Source organism: Notamacropus eugenii, chromosome 3 (genome assembly GCF_028372415.1).
Source record: "Notamacropus eugenii isolate mMacEug1 chromosome 3, mMacEug1.pri_v2, whole genome shotgun sequence".
Lineage (NCBI taxonomy): Eukaryota > Metazoa > Chordata > Mammalia > Diprotodontia > Macropodidae > Notamacropus > Notamacropus eugenii.
In genome coordinates, this window is record NC_092874.1 from 206,747,892 (window position 1) to 206,773,567 (window position 25,676).

The following is a 25,676-nucleotide window of genomic DNA, read 5'->3' on the forward strand; positions in this document are numbered from 1 at the left end:
ATACTTCTGTGTATAGTAAGCAAAAAAGGGAAAATACCTACATTATAGGGCAACATCTATTATGCGAAGGGATCTTTATTTGAGGATAACTAGAAATAAATTAATTGAAAATGTCCCTAGTCTGGGGTACATAAATTATCAAAGCAGACACTAAATAAAGCAATGGTGATAATTCATTACTATATACAGACAGGTTTACTTACCCAAAATAATCATTTCAGGGGGGCAAAAAACAGAAGTAATATAAAGGCTGCTGCCTGAATGGATGTGCGCACACACACCACACACTTTGTTTTGGAAAATTAGGTCACACCATATCTGAGGAGGAAAATGTCATAAAAGTCTTTCCCCTGAGTTCACTAACAGCCTCCTCCCAAATAATGCAGCTTTGCCACAGCATCCAGAATCCAAACAGAGAACCTCTTACTAGACAGTATAATGGAAATTTATTTTCATTTCAGTATTATTAATTTTTAAAAATCAGTGCAACGACCTCTGGACACCATTCAAAATACACTATATAATGTTAGTTACACTTTAGACACATGCAACAGCATCCTTCAATGAGGGCAAAAGTCCTTTACAAACCATTACTTTTCTCTTCATTTCCTTCTTTTGTAGAGACATCTAATCCCACTTAAATTGTGATGAAAATGAAGCACAGAGGTGAAGGGTCAGTCATGACAACGTGCGTACTCATTTCGTCCGAGAGTCAGAAATCCTGACTTTCTTACCCAAAGTGCTGCCTAACCTATTTTCCTATGTCCTGTACCAGAAAGGACTAAAAGCAAAGTCTCTCTCATGGTTAACATCATCATTATTTCTGAGGGGTCCAATTGGAGGGGGTTTGGGAAAGTGGACTCTGAGAATTCCCTAAGACATGCTAGTTATCCTTCATTGACTCTCCAGCAATCAATATTCACCAGTCCCTCAACATATTTCCTCCCTCCCCTTAGCCACACCTCTTATCCTTCCCACCTGCCATAGCTCCTATATGTGGTTCCAGCCCTCCTTGGAGAAAACCAGCTGTACTGCCTCACGTACATCAGCCACCACATAGGAGGCTTCTAATAGGCTGGGGTCAAAGACGAAATCTCGGTGCCCATGGAATGGGGCCTCGGTCTGTCTCAGGGAGGGATTGTATACCCCACTACGTACTAGGATGGACAAGCATCTCTCTGCCGTTGGTGATCCCTGCTTTTCCTCGATCACTTCATAGCATTCCTGTACTTCAGCATTCATACTCTTCTGCAGGTAGCGGTTGTACAGGTTGGCACCATACACATCAGACACTGGATTATCACTGGGCAAAGGCAGCCAGAAGAGAAGAACAAATCAATGTAAGCTGGGTAGCCAAAAGTTGGAACTTTTTAAGGGAATGGGGAGGGAGAACTGGAGAGGTTCCCCCCAAGTATGGGAGGAGAAAGAAAGGGTGGCAGGGGAAGACAGGATAGGGCTAAGGCCAGAGGCTTAGAAAGGGAAAAGGCACAAAATATTACCCAATAGCATAGAGTCTTCGGATGGGGGCCCCCCAGGCCCGTGTCTCTGCCTGCCTCCTGATCAGAGACTCTGCATATTGGTAGGTAGTGATGTTGGGTTTGCCTACCAGGACCGTGTATTTCAATTCCTTGCCTGTTATTTTCTGATAGATGCTCTCCAGGCAGAGAAGAAAGGTGCCATGGCCAAACCTGAGCAAGAAGATAATTCATCAGTTCACCTTCAACACCTGGCCATTCCTTCCTCTCAATGACATTCCTACTTCAACCTCATCAGAGGTTCTTCCACCAGCTGTGATCAAACAACAGTGATACTTCTGAAATTTTCACTTAAAGAGCATTGTCAGGAATCCATTTAAGTAATCACTACCATTCCCGCAATTCCCATTTCATGTTACTATCAAAGCAGTCCCTTCACTAGAGAGGACTATAGTGAGGAACTCTGCATATTCTGTCAGATTTAGATGATGTAGCGGTTAGTTTTACAAAAATGTTTTTTTTCCTCTCTCTTTAAAAAATTCTGTTATAAGGAACGACTTTTTGTGGAGGAGATGTAGGAAGAATATATTAGAAATTATAGTAATATAAATAAAAATATAGGCAAAAATGTTTTCAAATTTAAAAAGAAAAGTATTCTGGCATAAAGCTATATAAAAAAAGATGTATTTTTAACTTTGTTAAAATGTATAAAAAATTCACAACTCTGATACAGATCAAAGAATCTCAGAATAAAGCTCATACTTTGCTGTGACTAACCCACAGCCCACATAAACCAGTGAGAGCTTATCCTAATTTCAGACAAATAACCAGCCCCTTGAGTGCCAGATTCCTTAGGACCCAGAAAATGCTTGACTCATAGTCATTAAACCAAAAATGTCAGAGCACTGGTCCAACTCTAAGGGCTATTTGGTTAGAAGGGAGTAATGTATAGAAGGTTTGGAACTACTTAACTACTGGTTTATTGAAAATTGGTGTCAGGACAAGAATATAAAAACCACAAACTCCTTATCTATCAATTACAGAAAAAGGGACAAGGAACAGAGGAAATCCAGGCAAGGATTACACTGTCTGCTACTGAGACAAACCTGTTTCATTTGAGAAGATAATCTAATGATGTCTATACAACATTGTAAGATGTACCATTATTGGTCAAAAAAAAAAAAATACACACACACACACACACTCTGACCTACGGCTTGGAGATCTGGGCTCTGATTTGATCTCCCTATTTATTTATTTAGTCACTCGATGACTCCAGGCTCCATTCCTATCACTTAAAGAGTCAGCAGAATACTTCTGGTTCTTCCTAACCTTCCTCTTAGAATAAAGACAGACTAAAACGAGAAAGTATCTGTACTATGAAAATTCACCTGGCAAACCAGATAAAGGGCTGGCCTCAGTCAGGAAAACCTGCCTTCCAGTACTGATTCTAACATATATTTGTCATGTAACCCTGGGCAAGTCACTCAATGCCTCTATGCCCCAGTTAACTCTCTGAGACAAGTTGCAGAGAAGATGGCAACCTGAAATAGTGGAAGAAGTTCCCTATACTGATGAAATCACATAAGTACAATCTCTATCTCTATCCCTACCATCATTACTATAAGACACCATAAGTATAAGACACTCTGTGACCTCAAATTCAATTATGCATAACATTTGGGGAAAGGCAGAGGAAAGGAAGTTGTTTGAATTTCTGGTGTCTACACGCTTCAGATTCTTGTTCCTCGTCTGGACACATCTAAGCTCTGTGTGTGTGTGTTTTTAGAGCTGTGTTTCTAAGCTATCAGCCTACTTTATAAATTCCTTTAAAATAAAGACTGTGTTACTTTCTATATTCTCCTTGGCATCTAACACAGTGTCTTGCCCATTTATTAAGTATTTGCTAATTGACTGACTTATGTAAAGGGATGTGTGAAACCTACTCCAAAGTTCCCAGACTATGAGAAGAACAGAAGTCCTTCCTAGCTGGGGAGTTAAATTCTCACAGTATCAGAATAAAACCTAGAAGACCATGGCTATCAGTGATCAGTACACAGCCAGAAAACAAGGTCAAGGCTCCAAGGCTAAAGACCATGACTCTTCACCTGGGCATCTTGGCTTCAGCCATCCAAAGGAGATCCATGTTGCTGATCAGGATAGGAAGATGGGGGTAGGGAGCTACTGCCATTCCTGTACCAGGGTTCCCATTGCTGAGAAGAACATCTATGATAAGTTGAAGACTTGTCTCCCAGCGAACTGGCTCTCCAAGGAGGAGTACCCCTTTAAACAACAAAAAACACATATAGGTAAGGATTTTGCAAAACATTTATCATATACTCTCTGCAGTAGGGTGGAGTCAAGCCCTAGTGGAGGCTGAGTCAGTGCCATTCAAAGGAGAAGTCCTTGGCTCCAATTAAATTATTATGCCATTGGCACAAAGACCTCAACCAACTAACAAGCCATTTAGTCATTACTCAAGTTGCTTTAAACCCCAGAGTTAAAGAGGGAGCTTTGTATTTTCACTTGTGCCACTGAGCAAAAGTAAGCTTTGGTTTTGCTCCTGTCTGCTACATCATCACCATTCCTACCACTTCCCCTCATGTTACTAAGAAAGAAGCATGGTTTTACTGAAAGAATACTTGCCTAGGAATCAGGAGACCTAGATTCTGTTCTTGGTTCTGCCACTGACTAACAGGAAAATCAGCATATTGCTGAAACCACTCTGGGCCTATTTCTTCTTTTGGAAAATGAAGGCCTTAAGTTATATCACCTCAAAGCTCTGAGTCTATAAATGTTTTGGAAAAGTTAGGTCCTCACTGGAATAAGGGAAGAGATCATTTGAATCCCCCTAAATTGTCTCACAAGATCAAGAGGTAGAGGCACAGAAATCACACAAACTCAAAGAACTTCACTTACCTTCTATGGGAGGGAAGTCAGTCTTCAAGGGAGGCTATCAAGAGATAAATAACAGAAGATGTCAATGTGACTGTTTACTCAACTGTTTACTGACACCACACCAAATTCAAGCTGTGGATTTGAGAACGGAGCATTTCAGCCCAACCACTAACAACAGTCACCCAAAAGAAAAAATAAAGGATAAAATTGGATAGACTTGAGAAATAGGGCCATAGAAATAAGAGTCAGGGCCATCTGATTTTTAAAAGCAAAGGCTGAGGGACACCTTGAAGCACATGGAGTAATTTTCTTTTAATGAATAAAGAATTGTTGAAAATGGGCCTATCTTGGAGCAAGATACTTGGGAAGGGAGCTGAAGGTGTGGGGGAAAAACCCACTATGGGGGATCCATAGAACTTTAAGAATAGATTAGACCACCATTTGTCTTAGAGAGTTTAGGGGGCAGAATCTGTTCATTAAAGATATTTGGGGATACCTTTCTTGTTTTAGTGATTTAAAAGTTGACTGGATGATATCATAAGAATATTAGTTTCTGAAAGGGAGGTAAGGAGACGGTAGCATTGGTACATGCAATGGAGTGACTGAACCAGTGATAGATATGATGAAATATAAAACTGGTAGGAGAATTCTTGGAAATATGGGGAGTCACAAAGTACTGCAATAATGACTAAGGATAACTATAAAAAATCCTAGTGGGAGGGGCTGTAAGGTTATAATAATGGATGGATTGTTGTTTGTCCTTCATTCTTGAAGGGGATCATGGCATCAGGAAGGTCATGACATGACTTGCAAATCAATTGACTTTAGTGAGGGAGGACTCTTCAAAGTCACCAGCCTCACTTTCTCCTCTGGAGCCATCTGGGTCCAGTGGCAAAATATAAATCAGGATGACTGGAGATACCCCCCAATGATGGATGGAAGACACTGTTGGAAGGAAGGGGAAAGGCAAGAACATTGGGATATCAGGTTCTAGAGGAAGACAGATTCCAGCCCAATCCTATACTGAATACCATAGTCTTTGGCCGTCGTTCAAGATCAACCATGTCAAGTATAGGAAATGTTTGTCTCAACTCATCAATAGTAACCACATTCTGGAAACCCAAGCTGGATCATGAAATTAAGGAAGCAAAATATTGCTGCTGCCTCATTAGAAATCAGAACAAGAGGAATAATGATTTTACCCATTTACTCCTCATCAAATTACAAATGGTGCAATACTAAGCAAGCTGTATGAGCAAAAATCCTTGGTCATTACACTATATTAGCCCTATTATTCACATCACCAGAGGAAAAGAGAGTAAATAATCTATGACAATGTTTTCTGGGGGGAAGGAGGGAAACTGGACTGAGATTTTATCAGTATAGGGAAGTCTGTGAGTAGAAATGTCCTCCATCCCATCAGCAACTCTAGTAACTTAAAATCTTAAGACAGGTGCCTGGGGCACCAAGGGGTTAACACTTACCCATGATCAAACAACTAGTATGTGTCAGAAGTATACCTTGAACCTAGGTCTTCCTGACTCCAAGCCTGGCTTCCATACTATATCTCTTAAAACAATGGACAAATAGTTAGGTTTATCTTTGTAATATCAAAGAGGTCAGTCCCAACTATGAAGCTTGGGCAGCAGTAGAAGAAAGCTTTAAGTTACAAAAAAACCCACTATATGTGTGTGTGTGTGTGTGTGTGTGTGTGTGTGTGTGTGTGTGTATGTATATGTATATATTGGGATATGGATACACTGCTAAAGCAAACACTATCATACAATACTATTTGTGAAACATATCACAGTCCCAAGACTGAAAAAAGTCTTACCAAAAAATCAACCAAAGAAACTTCTCACAGAATATAAATCAATGCTACTCATCCTACACCCACACCCAACCCAACAAAGGGACTACCTAGAAAACAGCAAGATTCTGGTAAGGGAAGAGGGCAGGGGAGAGGAGTCTCCTCACACACAGATGGTTCTGGTTAAGTGTAGCCAGCAGGACATGAATGTGTTGCTATGCTACCAGCCCAGAAAGTAAGGTAATGAGGAATGGGAGAAAGAACACTGGACTAGGAGTCAGAACTTTTGGGGGGGGGGGGCGGAGTAGGGAAGGGGCAGAGCAAAGATGGTGGAGGAGAAGTGGAGACTTGCTACATCTCTCCCCCCACGCCCAGCCAAATACCTGTTAAAAAATAACTCTAAGCAAATTCCGGAGCTGCAGAACCCACAGAATAATAGAACGAAGCACATTTCCAGCCCAAGACCGCCTGGAAGGTCAATGGGAAGTGTCTATCGTGCCACACTGGGAGCACAGCATAGTCCAGTGTGGACTTAGCAAGCAATGATGGGACCTGAGCAGGCTGGGAGTGGAGGTCTGGGGGGAGAGATGGAATCTTTGGCACCTGTGGTGGTTTCCAGACTTCACAACCCAAAACACCAAGGACAAACTGGAAGGTCAGTGGAAAAAACCTGTCAGATCTGTGTGAGAGAGTACAGTGGTCCGACCCCAGTCCCAGGGTGGCAGAGGGGGTGTAGGAAACCACAGCAGCTGCAGCAGGGACAGAGGCAGCAGCTATTTGTGGAGCTCTAAGCCCACAGATTGTGGGGGGGATTGGGCAGCTAATAGTACACCCCTACCCCCATTGTAAGCAGAGAACCACCTTGACAAAGAGCTCAAAAGTCAAGTAAAAGGCTGGGGAAATGAGCAAAAACTGGATAAAGAATCAGACTATAGAATCTTACTTTGGTGACAAGGAAGACCAAAATATACAAACAGAAGAAGACAACTAAGTCAAAGCTCCTCCATCCAAAGCCTCCAAGAAAAATATGAATTGGTCTCAGGCCATAGAAGAGCTCAAAAAGGATTTTGAAAATCAAGCAAGAGAAGTAGAGCAAAAATTGGAAGGAGCGATGCAAGAAAATCATGAAAAATGAGTCAATTGCTTGCTAAAGGGGATCGAAAAAATGCTGAAGAAAATAACACTTCAAAAAATAGACTAACTCAAATGGCAAGAGAGATCCAAAAAGCCAATGAAAAGAAGAATGCCTTACAAAGCAGAATTGGCCAGATGGAAAAGGAGGTCCAAAAGCTCATTGAAGAAAATAATTCCTTAAAAATTAGAATGGAGCAGATGGAAGCTAATGACTTTATGAAAAATCAAGAAATTATAAAACAAAACCAAAGGAATGAAAAAAGAGAAGACAATGTGAAATATCTCACTGGAAAAACAACTGACCTAGAAAACAGATCCAGGACAAACGATTTAAAAATTATTGGACTACCTGAAAGCCATGATCAAAAAAAGAGTCTACCCATCATCTTTCAAGAAATTATCAAAGAAATCTACCCTGATATTCTAGAACCACAGGGTAAAATAGATATTGAAAGAATCCACCAATCACCTCCTGAAAGAGATCCCAAATGGAAAACTAGAAATATTGTAGCCAAATTCCAGAACTCTCACATCAAGGAGAAAAATATTGCAAGCAGCCAGAAAAAAAAAATTCAAGTATTGTGGAAACACAATCAGGATAACACAAGATCTAGCATCTCCTACATTAAGGGATCAAAGGGCTTGGAATATGATATTCCAGAGCTCAAAGGAGCTAGAATTAAAACCAAGAATCACCTACTCAGCAAAACTGAGTATAATACTTCAGGGGAAAAATGGTCATTCAACGAAATAGAGGACTTTCAAGCATTCTTGATGAAAAGACTAGAGCTGAATAGAAAATGTGACTTTCAAACACAAGAATCAAGAGAAGCATGAAAAGGTAAACAGGAAAGAGAAATCACAAGGCAGCTACTAAAGTTGAACTGTTTACATTCCTACATGGAAAGATAATATTTGTAACTCTTGAGACTTTTCTCAGTATTTGGGTAGTTGGAGGTATTATTATATACATATATGTAGACAGAGGGCACAGGGTGAGTTGAATATAAAGAGATGATATCTAAAAAAATAGGGAGCATATTTTTAAAAAATAAAATTACGGGCTAAGAGAGGAATATATTGGGAGAAGGAGAAAGGGAGAACTAGAATGGGGTAAATTATCTCTCACATAAAAGAGGCAAGAAAAAACTTTTTCAATGGAGGGGAAGAGTGGGGAGATGAAAGGGAAAGAGTGAGCCTTATTCTCATCAAATTTGTAATGATGAGGGTAATATGCACATTCAATTTGGTATGAAAATCTACCTTACACTACAGGAAAGTAAGGGGGAAAGGGATAAGCGCAGGTAGGACAGATGATAAAAGAGAGGACAAATGGGAGGAGAGGGTAATTAGATGTAAATACTTTTGAGGAGGGAGAGGGTCAAAAGAGAGAGTAGATTAAATGGGGGGCAGAATATGATGGAGGGAAATATAGTTAATCTTTCACATCATGACTGTTATTAAAGTATTTTGCATGATTACACATGTATAACCTATATTGAATTGCTTGCCTTCTCAGTGGGGATGGGTGGGGAGGGGGGAAAGGAAAGAAGCTGGAACTCAAAGTTTTAAATTGTTCTTACATACAGGCAATGGGGTATGGAAATCTATCTTGCCCTACAAGAAAACAGAGGGGAAGGTGATGAGAGAAGGGAGAGGTATGATAGAAGGAAGGGCAGATTTAGGGAAGGGGTAATCAGAATGCATGCTGTCTTGGGGTGGAGGGGAGAGATAGGGTGAAAATTTAGAACTCAAAATCTTGTGGAAGTGAATGTTGAAAACTAAAAATAAAACTAAATAATAAAACTAAACTAAACTAAAAATAAATTTAATTAATTAATTTTAAAAAATTAAAAAACTAAAATTTAAAACTAAAAAAGGGAACTTGGAGTGGGTCTGCAGTTTCAATTCAACAAATATGTACTTATTAAGTACCTACTGTATGCCAAGGCTACTATGCTAGGCTCTGAGGATACAAACACAAAAATTTTTTAAGTCCTGCCCTCAATAAATTAACATCCTCCTGCGGAAGAAAAAGTGAAGAAAGGTAAGTTAATACAAAATAAAGGGAAAGGACAAAATAAAGGTACTGGACAAGAACTTCCTAGTGGAAAAATTCCTTCTCCCATGCAGGCTGAAATCTTCTCTGAAATTCATTTTAGAGAGTAGCCTAGAACATAGAGTTGCTAAATGATTTGTCCAGGGGCACAGAGCCAGTATGTACCAGAAGTGGGCCTTGAAACCAGATTTCCCCTTCCACTATATCACACTAGCTCTCATACTACAAAATATATAGGAAGTAAATACAAGATAACAGGGGGAGAGAAAGGGGGAAGAGACACACTAACAACTCAGGGGCTTGGAAAAGGCCCTGTATAATAGGTGGAGGATGAGCTGAGATTTAAATGGATCTAGGGATTCTAAGAAGCAAAGGTAAGAGAGGAGAACATTCTAGATGTAGGGGACAGCCTGTGCAAAGGAGACAGAATGTCAAGGGGAAGGAACAGTTAGTTAGGCCAGTCTGACTAGAACATACAGTAAATGAGGAGTGATAGGGATGAGGCATAGGAATTGGACCTACAATTCATTAGTACAGAGGATTCGCAAGTGAGGAAACACCCTCCACTTTACGCAGGTCAGCACCTTCTCTGAAATTTATAGTCTTAGAGAGTTGCATATCAGTGAGAAGTTAAGTGATCTGATCAAGATCACACAACCTGACTGTGTCAGAGGAAGATCTGAAGCCAGATCTCCCCCTGGCTTTTAAGGGGGAATAAGCAGGAAGAAGTAGTGTGAAATGAGTCTGGAAAAATAGTTTAGAGCCAGACTGTGAAAGGTTTTAAATGCCAGAGTTTTATCCTAGAGGCAACAGACAACCACTGAAGCTTTCTGAACAGAGCAATGACATGGAGAGAACTTGTACTTTAAGAACATCAATCTGACAATTCTGTGGATGATGAAGGATGGAGAGACTTGAAACAGAGAGATCAATTAGGAGGAGGCTATTGCACAGTGAAGGGGAAGGGTGATAAAGGCCTGAAAAGTGGGGGAGGGGAATTTAATGAGTGGGGAAGGAGAGAAGACTCAAGAGAGATTATGGAAGCAGAATTGGCAAGACTTGGTAACTACATTGAAGGTGATTTCAAAGTTGCATCCCTAGTGACTGAAGGAACAGTGGTACCCTTCAAAAGAAAAAGGGAAATTAAAAAGAGAAGTGGATTTAAGAGGAAAAGACAATGAATTTTTAATCATATAATATCCGTCCTGCTTTAGTCATGAAATTACAGGAAAAGTACTTAAACTCTGAGTCTCAGTTTCCTCATCTATAAACCAAGAATAATAACACTTAATACTACCCATCTCACTATGGTACAGTGGAAAGAACAAAGAACTTGGAGTCAGAAGACCTTGGTTCAAATCCTAGCTTTGCCCATTACCTGTGTGACCTTAGACAAATCACTGACCTCTAATTCTCAGGAAGGGGCTATAGGAAAACATTACTTAGTTCAATCTGAAGATAGATGAGGATGGGAGGGAAGGATAAACCTAAGACAGAGAGAGAGTAATTGTGGAGTACATGGAAGCAGGGGACAGATATTTAGGGTTTTTTTTAGCTCTAAATCCTTAATCCTATTATCCTACAGGATTGTAAAAAAACACTTTATAAATTGCAAAGCAGTTTATTAATGTTACTTTATTATTATTACTGTAAAGGCTAAAATTAATAAAGACCAAATCAATCAATATTCATTGAGCATCAACTGTATATAAAGCACTGTGCTTAACCCCATGGTGAAAGGAAAGAGAACTAGGATAGAACAAACTACAATCTGGTTGAAGAACTAAAATATATGGGGAGCGCAGCAGCACAAACAAATCCCATGTCAGAGGACATGCTTAAATCCTGCCTCTACTTGATTTGGATATGTCACCTCCCCTTTATGAGTGTCAGTTTCTTTATCTGTAAAATGGAGGTGTTCAACTAGATGGTCTCCAATGACTCTAACTACTCTAAATACAATGATTCCATATGTGCCAAATGCATGGAACAGCCACTAAATATTACCGATGCTTAAAAGAGAGAAGAACATCACAGATCTAGGGAGCCAGAGAAGGCTTTACAAAGAGGATGCTCTAAGCCTTGATGGATAGGCAGGACTCAGCTAGATAAAAAGGAGTTGAAGTGGAGGAAAGGAAGATGAAGTTACTCTAGGAGGACTGTGTGTGTATGAAGGTCAAAAAATAGGAACTTCCAAGTAGGGTTTAGGACAATGGGTCCTACCTGCCATGTCCCATCTCAGTTCCTACATAAGCTTCGTGAAGGATAATGGTTTAAGACATTGCTCCTACCAGAGCCTCATACAGCCCTGGTGTTGCCAAAACATTTATGCTGCTACACAAAAACAGAAGCAGCCTAGTTGCCACCTTGACACCAGCCACAGAAACAAAATCCTGATGAAGTTCATAAGAGACTATGGTTGGATTTAATTTCATTCAAACTCCATTCTGTCACCATCCTATGCTATCAGCATCAATTCATTCTCTTCTTTGACTCCTCTATTCTACCTTCATGCTAGTCCATGGTCCATGATTATCATGTCCCCAAAACTATATTGGCAAAATAAAGGAAAAGTGTCACTTTATGTCTCCCCACCTTACAGTTTGTGAATTCTGATCCATGTTGGTGAAGGGAGCATGAGGGATAATAAAAGGGGTTCATGGGAAGCATGAGAAGCCTGGAGGAAGCAGAATTATGGAATTTCAGTTTTAAAGGGGCCTCAAAGGCCATCAAGAGCAATCCAGAACTAAACAGGAATCTAATCTAAAGATCCTCTAACAAGAGACCTTTAGTGCTCAAGATTCACTGTTCTGTGAGCGGGTCAGCTCACTTTTAAATAGGACTACCTTAAGAAGCAGGTTTTTCTTTTATCAAGTCAAAATCTACCCCAGCATCTTTAACCCACTAATCCTAGTCCTACCCTCTAAGGGGAACCAATCAGAACAAATATTTAAAGACAAATATCAAATCTTCATGATGTTTGAAATAAGTGGATTTAACCTTCTGTTGATGCAAATCTTTTGAGCAGCTTTTGTAACTATCATCAGTGACTCCCTAATCATCAAATTCAATGACATTTTTTCCAATTCTTATCCTCCTTTATTTCTCTGGGATCATTTGACATTATTAAACATTGTACACTGATAAAATTAACTTTTATCATACTAATTTGTATAAATCTCAGTTTTACAAAGTATGTTTTGGTTATCTAATTAGAGTATATAAGGACAGTATTTCATGTATTCTTTCCCACAGAACCAACTGACTCCTTGAAGTTAGGATGGCCCATAGAAGAAAGCTAGAAAGTTGATCATCAAGGGCAGAGAAAGCCTTTCCCACACCCAGGTCAACTTTCTACTCCTTACTGTCTTTCCTGACCCTCCTTCTTGGCTAATACTACATTCCACTGATTCCACACTGAACTTGGCATCTTTTCAGTCTCTAATTGGATATCTTCATTTAGTCTTTATTCAGAGCTCTAACATTATTTCCAACCCTGAAGAATACAAGAAGGATACTTCCTGGCATGGTCAACCACAGGCCCCTGCCCAGATACCAGCATTCGCTTCTTATGGAACTGTGAGAAGAACTTCAAGGGGCTACTGGAGAGTATTACTTGTTCTGGTTCAACCTGCAGAGAGATGAGGATTAGGAGGAAGGGTAAATAAGGGTAATGAGAGGAAGTAAATATGGAGCAAACAGAAACAAGGGAGTAGATGTAGTCTTTCAAGTTTTATCTCCTCTGAAACATTAAAAAAAAAAAATCAATTAAATAACCTAGCAAAAGTATAACCTGGCATCTGACACCCTCCTTAAGCCATCTGCATGGTTGAGGCAAAAGTTATCCAAATCATTTCTTGCACAAAAAAACCAGAAAGGTTAATACTCTGATTTTTACCCAAATTATCCCTCTGCCGGAGAGATCCCATTTCAAAATCACAGCTGTATGTGTGCACTTAATTTTCATGGAAATTCACCTTCGCTTTTTCTAAAAGTCCCCACTGGGATATTAGTTTTTTAATCTCTAGATTCACAAAAGATTCATCATCTTCAAGACAGCTCTTACAAACTTATGTGGCATAACTATAATAAGGCCAGGTTTTATTATGACATAAAAAAATCATACATATGAAAAGCTGGAAAAAATCTCAAGGATCATAGATTTTAAGTTGGGACATAGACACCTTAGAGATCATCTACTCTGACCTACTCCTTTTGCAAATGATGAAACAGAAATTCAGAGAAATTGAGTGACTTGGTCCAAGGAGACACATTCTCTCTCTCTCTCTCTTACATGTGCACACACACGTGCACGCGTGCACAAACGTGCACGCATGCACACGCACACACACACACACCCCTAATAATTGGCAGTGCTGGGATCTGAATCCAGGTCCTCTGACTTTAAAATCCAATCCACTACATTATATTGCTTCAGCAAATCAATGTCATGATTCAAAGCAGTCATATTGACTCTATAAACCTTTTTGGAATGTTCTAGGATTTAGGATCAGTTTCCAACCTACACAAAGAACATCAGTCTTAAAAAAAAAAAAAAAAAAAAAAGGTAAAACAACATGATGGACAGAACACTGAACCTGGAATCAGAAGACCTGGTCAGGCCTGGGTAAAGCTTAGCAAGTCACTTAAACTCTAAGACTCAGTTTCTTCATCTGTAAAATGAGGCCTCAAAGGTCCCTGCCAGATCTAAAGCCTATGATACTATTAACTTCACTCAACTTACTAATTTTTAGCTATTTCTAAAAATCGAATTCAATCTCAAAGGATTTGTCACCACCGAGGATATTCAGAAGAAAGTGCTGCACATTCTAAAGGCAATTCAAGAGCATTCCATAAACGTTTCCAACAGGACACTAACACTGGAACATAGCTTCCCAAGGGGACAAAAGAAACACTCAAAAAAGTTAGGCATTCTGGTACATTTTTTAACAAATCAGTCATTTTGTAACTTTGTAATTTGTACTAGAGATCTGACTATATATAGTCTTTGCCCTTGAAGGGCATGCTGAATGCATTGGGGAGTGCAAGAAGCACTCTGGCGTGGCCTGAAAAGGGCCTTTATCACAAAGGGTGAAAATCTTAGAAAATTCCAAATTAAGAGGATACCATAAGATGGAGGAAGGTTGAATGGTCAAATTGTGGGTAATGCCTTTGAAAAGGTCAGAAAGACCAGTGCCTCAAGGCTACATTCTTCTGCAGTTCTTCTCCTTACCTGCATACCCAGGAGGTCCGACAGTTCATGTGCTTTCACCTGTGGTGCACAATTTCCGGCATTAGTGACAAAGACAACTGGCACTCGAAGATGCCCATTTGAGTCAACCAGCTTTCGGGCAGCTTCCAAGGCAGCAGGGATCGCTCTGTGACCACGGACAAACACCCCATCAATGTCGAAGAGGAACCCAAAGGTTGGAGGGGTCTGCACAGAGAGGGTAGGAGAGGGGAATTACCACTGCATCAAGGGAATGAGGGGAGAAAGGAAAGGGAAATTCAAGTTACAAGAGAAAGGAAACCAAATACACTGAAATACAGTTATGAAAAAAAAATTTTTAAGTTCACAGACCCCCAAAGTTAAGAACCACTCTTCTGGAGAAAGGTGGTTCAATATGGTAGAAAGCACTTTACTCAGCCAGCAAGTGATCCTGTCTCCTTCACTCAGAAAACTGAGGTTAACCCTTGTAAATTCCTTCATCTCTTTTACTCTACATCTAAAACCCTTTAGCATCTGCCCTCTTATCCTTTGTTCTAATCACTGAATAAGAGACTTCTTTCTCCATAAAAAGGCTAACCTTATCCTCTTGTGCTTCTGACCCTATTTCTTCCCATCTGCTCTAGGTAGTTACCCCATCAGTCATTTCTTCTCCCCTCCTATCTACTGATCCCTTCTCCACTAACTACAAAAATATTCTGGTCTCCCCCATCCTTAAAAACTATTCACCTGATCCTAACACCTCCTCAATTATTCTAGCTCTGCCTCAGTTTTACTATAAAACTTCTAGAAAGTCATCTAAATCCACTGTTTTCACTTCCTCACTATTCACTCACTTCTCAATCCCCTGACTAGACCACTCCTGACGAAACTCTTTCTCAAAAACAACTAATGATCACTAAATGGATAAATCCAATGTTCTTTCCTTAGTCCTCGACCTTCCTTGACTTCTTTGCAGGTATTTATATTGAGGACCACTCTTCCTCTTAAAATGCTCTATGATATTTCTCTCAGTTCTTGATGCTGCCTCTAACCACTACTTTGTAGTCAACTATTTCATTATGTATTATTATTGCTATACAGCATATCCGATGTTAACCTCTCTTCTGAACTCAAATCCTGCACTGCTGAATACCTTCTAGACATCTTTACTTTGATGACTCAGAAACACCACAAATTCAACACTTCCAAAACAGGACTCATCATCTTCCTGTTGATACCTACTTCTTCAAACTTCCCTATTTCTTTTAAGAGTATCATCATCGGCCTAGCGCTACTAGATCTCAAATTGTATTATAAAGCAGCAATTATCCAAACCACTTAGTACTGGCTGAGAAATAGAAGTGTAGACAAGTGGAATAGACTAGGCACTCAAGACACAGTAGGCAAGGAACACAGCAACCTCCTGTTTGATAAACCCAAGGACCCCAGCTCCTGGGATGAGAACTCACTGTTCGACAAAAAATTGCTGGGAAAACTGGATAACAGTGTGGTGGAAACTAGGCACAGACCCATGCCTGACACCGTACGCAAGAATAAAGTCCAAATGGGTACACGATCTAGGTACAAAGATTGATACTATGGACAAACTGGATGAGCAAGGAATAGTGTATTTATCAGATTTATGGAGAAGCGAAGAATTTTTGACTAATGAAGAGATAGAAAGCGTTATGAAATCCAGGATGGATAATTTTGATTACATTAAACTGAAAAGTTTTTGCACAACCAAACCCAATGCAACCAAAATTCGGAGGGATGTAATAAATTGGGAAAGAATTTTTACAGCTAATCTCGGGGATAAAGGCCTCATTTCTAGAATATATAGAGAACTGAGTCAAATGTACAATAATACAAGTCATTCCCCATTTGATAAATGGTCAAAGGCTATGAATAGGCAATTTTCAGAGGAAGAAATTAAAGATATCTATAATCATGTGAAAAAATGCTCTAAATCACTTTTGATTAAAGAGATGCAAATCAAAACAACTCTGAGGTACCACATCACAACTATAAGATTGGCAAACATGACAGAACAAGAAAATGATAAATGCTGGAGAGGATGTGAGAAAGTTGGAACACTAATTCATTGTTGGTGGAGCTGCGAGCGCATCCAACCATTCTGGAGAGCAATTTGGAACTATGCCCAAAGGGCTACAAAAATGTGCATACCCTTTGACCCAGCAATATCACTACTGGGACTGTATCCCCAAGAGATCATAAAAATGGGAAAGGGTCCCACATGTACAAAAATATTTATAGCAGCACTCTATGTAGTTACCAAAAACTGGAAGTCAAGGGGATGTCCATCAATTGGGGAATGGCTGAATAAATTATGGTATATGAATGTACTGGAGTACTATTGTGCCATAAGAAATGATGAACAAGAAGACTTCAGAGAGGCCTGGAAGGACTTATATGACCTGATGCTGAGTGAAAGGAGCAGAACCAGGAGAACTTTATGCACAGCAACAACCACAGTGTGTGAGAGTTTTTTCTGGTAGACTTAGATTTGTGTAATAACACAAGAACTTCTTACCAAAAAAAAAAAAAAATCCCAATGGAGGATCTCAAGGCAAAATGCCTGCCACACTCAGAGAGAGAAATATGGAAGTCACTCACATATTGTAGCAGATCATGTTTGTGTATGTGTATGTGTTTGTGTATCATGTTCTGATTTGTTATACGATTTCTTTCATTTATCTTAGTCTGACTACATAGCATGACTATAGTGAAAATATACTCAATAGGAAAGTATATGTAGAATCTATACAGAATTGTATGCAGTCGTGGGGAGGGAGGGGGGGAGTGGGGGGTAGGTGGGGGGGATAAAATCACAATTGTATGGCAGTGATTGTTAAACATTACAAAATAAAAAAAAAAAAGAATTTTTACAGCTAATCTCGGGGATAAAGGCCTCATTTCTAGAATATATAGAGAACTGAGTCAAATGTACAACAATACAAGTCATTCCCCATTTGATAAATGGTCAAAGGCTATGAATAGGCAATTTTCAGAGGAAGAAATTAAAGATATCTATAATCATATGAAAAAATGCTCTAAATCACTTTTGATTAAAGAGATGCAAATCAAAACAACTCTGAGGTACCACATCACACCTATTAGATTGGCAAACATGACAGAACAGGAAAATGATAAAAGTTGGAGAGGATGTGGGAGAGTTGGAACACTAATTCATTGTTGGTGGAGCTGTGAGCTCATCCAACCATTCTGGAGAGCAGTTTGGAACTATGCCCAAAGGGCTACAAAAATGTGCATACCCTTTGACCCAGCAATATCGCTACTAGCACTGTAACCCCAAGAGATCATAAAAATGGGAAAGGGTCCCACATGTACAAAAATATTTATAGCAGCACTCTTTGTAGTTGCCAAAAACTGGAAATCAAGGGGATGCCCATCAATTGGGGAATAGCTGGATAAATTATGGTATATGAATATAATGGAGTACTATTGTGCCATAAGAAATGATGAACAAGAAGACTTCAGAGAGGCCTGGAAGGACTTATATGATCTGATGCTAAGTGAAAGGAGCAGAACCAGGAGAACTTTGTGCACAGCAACGACCACTGTGTGCGAGAGTTTTTTCTGGTAGACTTGGAACTTCATAACAACACAAGAACTTTAAAAAAAAAAAATTCCCAATGGTCTTCTAAGGCAAAAAAATGCCTTCCACACTCAGAGAAAGATCTATTCATTCGCAGAATGTAGCAGATCACTTTTATGTGTGTGTGTGTGCTTTGATTTGTTATACGATTTCTTCCATTTACTTTACTTCATCTACACAGCATGACTACAGTGAAAATGTATTCAATAAGAATGTATGTGTAGAGCCTATATAGAGTTGGGGGGGGGGGGAACTGTTAAGTTTTATGGTAGTGATTGTAGAACATTAAAAATAAAAAAATAAACAAAAAAAAGAGCATCATCTTCCAAATCACCCAGGTTTATAAACTAAATCAATCTACCTTTTCCCTCACTCCTCATCCCTAAACACAATCAAGACTCTGTTGAGTCTACCTCTGTAATATCTCTAATATTCATTTCCTGCTCACAACTCACACTGCCCAAATCCCAGTCTAGGCTCTCATTTCTTATGCAGACTATTACAACAGATTCTTTATTGTTCTCTCTGCTCCAATCCAATATCCACATGGTTGTCAAAAGAATCTTCCTAATGGCACAAGTCTGATCTTGTCATTTTCCTACTCAAAAACCTTCAGTGACTATTACCTTAAAGTTTAAATTCTTCTGCCTTGTATTTTTAAAGCCCTCTAATCTAGTTCCAACCACATTTCCAGTCTTTTTTAACTCCTCTTTCATGTATTCAAATCAAATTGCCTTACTAGCCATTCTTTGAAAGCAGTATTGTATCTCTTTTCTCCATGTTCTTCTATAGTATGTCCCTCCTATCTGGAATTCTCTCCCTCTGTGCCATTGCTTTTTAGAAGCCCTTTTGAGCACTGCCAAAGACACATCAAACCCCAGAAATGGTCAAACAGATTCTCTTCCAGAGTTCACTCGTTTGGTGATGTCTTTTGTGAACATGGCTTTGAGAATTACAAGAAAAGGAAGCCAAAAGACCATCCATTTTGTGTTCCACCAGGTCAAGGAAGCAAGTAGGTTCAATTTTTGAATGCTTGTTTTCCAGTACTTCCTTTTGGAACTCTGGTGGGATATAGCTAAAAAAATGATATGCTACTTCCTTCCTTTATACTATTGCCAGACTAATCATTATACATAGATATGGTCATTTCACTTAACAATCTTCAACCGGTGTTCAAGGCCTTTAATGATCTGATATCACTCTCCTGTCCCAGCTTTATCTCATAGTCCTTATTTCTGTACAACTCTGTCATCAAACCCTAGGTGGTTCCTTGGTCCTACCCTATGACAGGGGTGGAAGACTGGGATGAAGCATCAATTGAAAAGAAGAGACAGCATCAAGTTAACTCTTCTTTTGACTCTTCCATGATAACTAAGTTATAGTAGCTCTTTCTTATACTACACCTTCCACAAAGGCATAAGAAGATCTTATCCATGGGTAAGACTTCTGCATGGCAGTCGGAGAGAAGGGATTTCACTAAACAAGTTTACTCTTAGGTCTCTGACTGCCTTTTTTACTTTCTATTTCCTTTCCTAGGCAAGTGATCTAACATCATTCTGAAGATGGGCACATCCAGGCTTTGAGGTTACCTTATGAGTTCAAAATGTCTTGCCTCAGAAAGATTCTATTTAAAGGAAGGAGGAGCTTGACCACTGGCCTGACTTGCCAGAAAACATGAACTTTAAGGGCAAGGAGTGAAGAGTTGTAATAAAATGTAAATGCCTAATCATCAGTCCAACAAAATGCTTTACGTTTAGATAGTTTTGAACATCAACCTCCAGGCAAAGTATAACAGTACTAATAACAAGTACTAATTCAAACGTTTCTATCAATGAGAACTGGTAATGTTCTGTGATTTTTAGTATTTCTTCTGTATCTAGGAAATAAAATACTATACTCTTGACCTTCCTACATGAGGGGAATGATGAAGACAAGAGTTTACATAGATTTTAACAAAGATTTTGATAGAATATCCCCTGCAAGGAATCATAATTCAACAATTTAGTTGACAGTTTTCCCTGGGGCCAATGGAACAAGCCAAATTTTATGAGAAAAGGAGTCTGATCTATCTTCTAGGTCAGGATAACTTAACCTGAGGTCCATGAACTTGTTTTTAAGTATGTTTTAATAACTGTTATTTCAATATAATTGGCTTCCCTTGTTTTCTTTTTTTGTCAAGGCAATCAGAGTTAAGAGACTCACCCAGAATCATACAGCTGGTAATTGTGAAGTGTCTAAGGTCACATCTGAACTCAGATCCTCCTGACTCTGATCCTTCCTTTGTATTCTAATGTACTTTTTTAAATCCAAGAAGGGGCCTATAGGTTTTTACCAAACTGATATTTCTCTTTAAGCCTTAATCTCTGAACAAGTGCTACCTCAGTCAAACTGAGAACTGTTAAAGACCTTAACTTTATTTTTTTAAATATTTTTTAAATTTATTTATTTGTTTTTAGTTTTCTACAATCACTTCCATAAGATTTAGATTTTCTCCCCCTCCCTCCCCAGAATGGCATGCAATTTTATGTGGGTTCTACACATCATTCTTATTAAATACATTTTCACACTAGTCATATTGCATAGAAAAATTAAAATGAATGAGAGAAACCATGAGAAAAACCCAAACAAAACAAAACATAACATGAAAGAAAATATTCTGCTTCATTCTGCATTCCAATTCCATAGTTCTTTCTCTGGATATAGATGGCATTTTGCCTCAAGAGTCCTTTGGGAATGTTTTAGGTCTTTGCATTGCTGTGAAGGGCTAAGTCTATCAGAAAAATTCATCTCACATTGTAGCTGTCACTGTATACAATGTTCCCCTAGTTCTGCTTCTTTCACTCTGCATCAGTTCATATAAGTCCTTAAGACCTTAGCTTTAAAAAGGTCAAGGTCCCCCACTGCATCTTGGGCCATCCCCAGCTGTCCTGATCCATATCTGGCCACTGGACCCAAATGACTCCAGAGAAGAAAGTGAGGCTGGTGACTTTGCATGGCCATCCCTCACTTAAATCTAATTCATTTGCATGTCATGGTATCACTTCCCTGATGTCATGGTCCTCTTTGAGAACAAACATGACACAACATGACACAAAAATAGATAAAAAAATGATAACAAAAACCCTGTTCTAAGTTCCCTCAACCCTGAACCCAGTCAGTCCATGCCACAATTATAAGTCAAAAGCAGAGGAGCCCTTGGTGGAAAAGGCATTTATGTACAGTATCCCAGCCCTTTTGGGCATAGCAGCAATTCTTAATGTTAGATATTTAATTTTTCAACAGAGTTACTAACTAGTACATGAAGGGAATGATGAAGACAGAGTTTACATAGATTTTAACAAGGATTTTGATAGAATATCTAATACCATTCCTGCGAAGAAGGTAGAGAAATGCAAAAGAGACAATACAAGTGGATGAATTCAGAACTACTTGGAATAGTCAGATTCAAAAAAAGTAGTAGTCAAGGTTCAATGTCAATATGGCAGGAGATCTTCAAATAGAATATCCCAGGTTTTGTGCTTGGTCCAGTGCTGCTAAATGCCATTATCAAGGCCTTGTATAAAGGCACTGGTGATCAGCTCCAAAAAAAAAAAAAAATACAGATGATACTAAGAAGTTAACACCCTGGATAAAAGTCAGGATCCAAAAATATCCTGACAGTATAGAGTACTATAATAAACTGAAATTCAATAGAAATAAATGGAAAGTCTTAATCAGTTTCACATGTACAAAATGGTGGAGCCATGGTTATTCAAATCTGTCTGAAAGAGATGGGGGAGAGGTGGAGGCTAGGGGACTACACACCCAAAATAAGTCAGCATTATAATGCACAAGTCAAAAAAAGCTAATGTGATCTTGAGTTTCATTGGGAGAGGCATGGCTTCCAGGAATAAAGATGGCAGCTAGTCAGTGCCCTGTTCAGACTATATATGGAGGGCAACCATGATGGTGAAGAGACTTGAATCCACAGAGTATGATGAATAGTTGAAAGTACTGGGAACATTTAGTTTGGAAAAAAGACTCAGGGGGCTACAATACACCATTTCAATATCTGAAAGTCTATCACATTGAAAAAGGAATAAGACTTGTTCTCTCTGGCCACAGAGGACAGAACTGGCTGGGAACAACAAAGGGTGGACATGGCAAAGAGGCAAATTTAAGCTTGATATCAAGGAAGACTTCCTAGTGGTTAAAACAGTCCAGAAGCAGAATAGGCTATGAAGAGAGGTGATAGCTCCCCATCCTTGAAAGTCTTCCAGAAGATAAGACTTGGCAATCTGGATGGTCACCTGTGGGATATGATAGACTGGGGATTTCATTCAGGTATAGATTGGGCTAGATGACCACTGAAGTTCCTCTCAATTCTCAAATTCTCTGATGTTGTGAGTCAAAAGGGCTTGGATTTGAGTCTCAGCTTCAATACTAGACTGTTTGGCTACAATAAAGTCACTTAACCTTTCTTGGCCTCAGCTTCCTCTTTTGAAAAATTAGAACAATCCTACTTAGAATACTCATATCACAGAACAGTTTTAAGGTAAGTGCACCTAAGGCCATACAGCAAATTAGTGACAGGAGAACTGGAACCCAGGTCTCCTGACTTCCAGTCCAAAACTCTTTTCATTACATGTTGTTGTTTCACATAATTTACTTATACATACTATACTTATTCTCTGCCTCAATTCCAAATCCCTTCTTCTAAGTCTATCTGCTTTCTATACTCTCCCATGTGAAAAGAAAATTCTCCTTTTTCCCTGCTTAATTTTTAGGGATAGGCTTCCTATGGTATAATGAACCAGTGAGGGCTAAAAATTGTGACTTGCAACCTTAAGGAAAGAGATTTTTGCATTTAGTCTAGTAATGTTCACTCTCATCATTCAGAAAATTCCTATTTATTGTTTCTGCTGTGGGTTAATTTATTTGTAGTGGTCTTCACCAGCTTCTGTGATATGTCTTCACTTTGAAGAGACCCACTTTTCAAATTTATCTTCCTAAATGGAGTTTGCATTTGTGACAATATTTTTGAATTTTTTTCTTCTGAGTTTCACAGGATTTAGAATTAGAGCCAGATGTAACTTCACAAGCTAACAAGTTTAACTCCCTCTTATAGGAAAACAAAATGACTTGTCACACTGATATGGAGTACTGGAATAAGATGCTGAGTTCCATTCCATCCTGTTTGAAATGCTCATGGAAAATCTAGGTAGAGGTATGAAGTGTGTAGCTGGCAATGCAGGACTGAAGTACACAATAAAGACTGGCGCTGAATATATAATTCTGGGAGTGTCAAAGTCCATTTCTAAGGCTTCAAAGAAAAATGAGATAATCCAGTCAACGTCAGTGCTGAAAGCAATACGTCCTTACATTTAGTTTATTAAATGCAAGACCTAAAAGGGAAGGCCATGTGGCTCATTTACAGATACTCAGGAAAAAAGATGGCATGGGCAATAGTAAAAGCAGGATAGTAGGTCATTTCACTGTCCCTCTCTTTATGCTGAGACCAGGATCAAAACATCTAAATGAGGGTATTTAATCAATCCACTCACATTGGCATCAGGAACTAATACGACAAAGTGAGACTTTTTACACATTTTTCCTACATTTTTCCACATTTTTTTCATGTATTAGATTCTGGCCAAAATTCTATCCTGTTGCATTTTGCAGAGATCCTGACTTTTTTAGCCAGCATTCTCATCTTTGTCTTCCAGTTTGTTAAAGCATGGCATCTCTACTTTTATAAATCAGGTCACTGATAAAAATTTCAGCACAGGACCAATAACAGACTCTCAAGACATCCTATTAGAAATCTCTTTCCAAGATAACTTTAAATCTTTGAAATAACTTTTTGGCATCTCACCAAGTTCGAAATCCAAACAATGTTAAGCCCACATCTCCCCACCTTGTGCATTATGTGAGTCAATTTACTACAATGGAGGGTAAATTATATATACAGCAGTCCCTTGATATAACAGTCTAGTAATACTGCTTTTAAAAATGAGGTTAGTCCACTGTGATCTGTTCTAGGTCACGACCAAAACCAATGCTTATTCTCTGTTATAATGACTTCCTCTCTAAAAATCCAGTAACCATTGCCATTCTAGAATTTTGTCAAACATCAAAATCAAGCTCACTGGCCTATGCTACATAGATTCTTTCCCTTTCTTTTTCAGAAAATCAATATAACATCTCTCCTTCAGTCCTGTAGCATGTATCTCAGCCTCTATAATCTTTAAAAAAAATCATTCACAGTGGCTAATCAGTTACATTCATCAGTTCTTTCCACACTCTAGGATGCAGTTCATCTGGAGCACATGACTTAACAAGGATGGTTAAGTGTTTTTGCTAATGTATTCCACCGTGTACAAGAACTGGTTCTTCCTGTATTGTAACACAGAGGTGTCAAACTCACATAGGTTATAGCCTGAAAACAGATCAAAATGCAATTGGGAAACAAAAATTTTACAACACAACACAGATAATGTTACTTTGCAGTTTTCTAAGTCAATATGCCAAAGAAGGATCCATTTATATTTGAGTTTGACACCCCAGTTCTAAACCATTGTCCAGAATGCCTGATTCTATTTTCAGATAGCACCTTCAGTGACTCTTCACTTGTCAAATCCTCCTTTTTCCTCTGAAGTACTTGTCTTTAATTGGTGGTGATACTAAAAACACCACCTATGGCCCTATAGTCTTCAGTTTCTTGTCTAAGACTTCATAATCCTCACAAATACTACAAAGACTGTTGCTGGCACCATAAATCATCACCACCAAGAGTAGTAGTTATCAGATTTGACAACTCTTGGGAGGTCCTCCATTACATTCTCAAAACATGCCCAAGATTTTTGTACTTTAAGTCATGTCAAACAATGATTGCCTCAGTACCTCTCAGCAAGGAGTCAGTAACTCTTACCACTTGTATGTCTTTTCCTCTAACCTTTATCAAATAATCTTTCAAGATTTATAGCACCTATGAATTCACATCATTATCATTTTAAAGAAAAACAAAAAATTGCTTCCTCTGAAGTGCTAATTCCTTTCTTCCCTTTCTTCTTAATAGCTGTTGTTTATTTTTTTCAAATTAACAAACCTTTTTAAATCAATCACTGATATTCTATTAGAGGATACTGTGTACAAAAATAGGCACAAACAAAATATATTCAAATAAGTACAAAGCAAATTGAATAGGGGAAAACATCAGGATCTGGAATAAGATGAGGAAAGGCTTTGTTATAGAAGGTGGTCCTTAAGCTGAATTTTGAAGGAAACAAAGGATTCTAAAGGTTGAGGTATAGCAGGACTGCACCTCAAGCATGAAGGCCTGCCAAGGCAAGAGCATAGACACAAGAGATGGTGGTGTCATGTATGATGACCATCAAAAAAGCCAGTTTTGTTGGACTACAGACAAGAAGAAGGAGAATCGCGTAAAAAGTTGGGAAGGGTAGGCTGAAACT

At 38.9% G+C, this 25,676-nt stretch overlaps 1 protein-coding gene across 1 annotated transcript in view; it reads right to left on the bottom strand.

Moving 5' to 3' along the window:
* Positions 1–423: 423 nt before the first annotated feature.
* Positions 424–25,676, bottom strand: part of HDHD5 (haloacid dehalogenase like hydrolase domain containing 5) — a 28,508-nt gene continuing 3,255 nt past the window's right edge. Inside the window, exons 2-8 of the mRNA XM_072650152.1 lie at positions 14,610–14,813; positions 12,895–13,007; positions 5,405–5,498; positions 4,395–4,428; positions 3,584–3,758; positions 1,500–1,688; positions 424–1,303 (exon numbers count right to left, since the gene is read on the bottom strand). Coding sequence (XP_072506253.1) covers positions 991–1,303; positions 1,500–1,688; positions 3,584–3,758; positions 4,395–4,428; positions 5,405–5,498; positions 12,895–13,007; positions 14,610–14,813 — 1,122 coding nt within the window. The 3' untranslated portion in view covers positions 424–990. The remainder of the gene's footprint in view (positions 1,304–1,499; positions 1,689–3,583; positions 3,759–4,394; positions 4,429–5,404; positions 5,499–12,894; positions 13,008–14,609; positions 14,814–25,676) is intronic.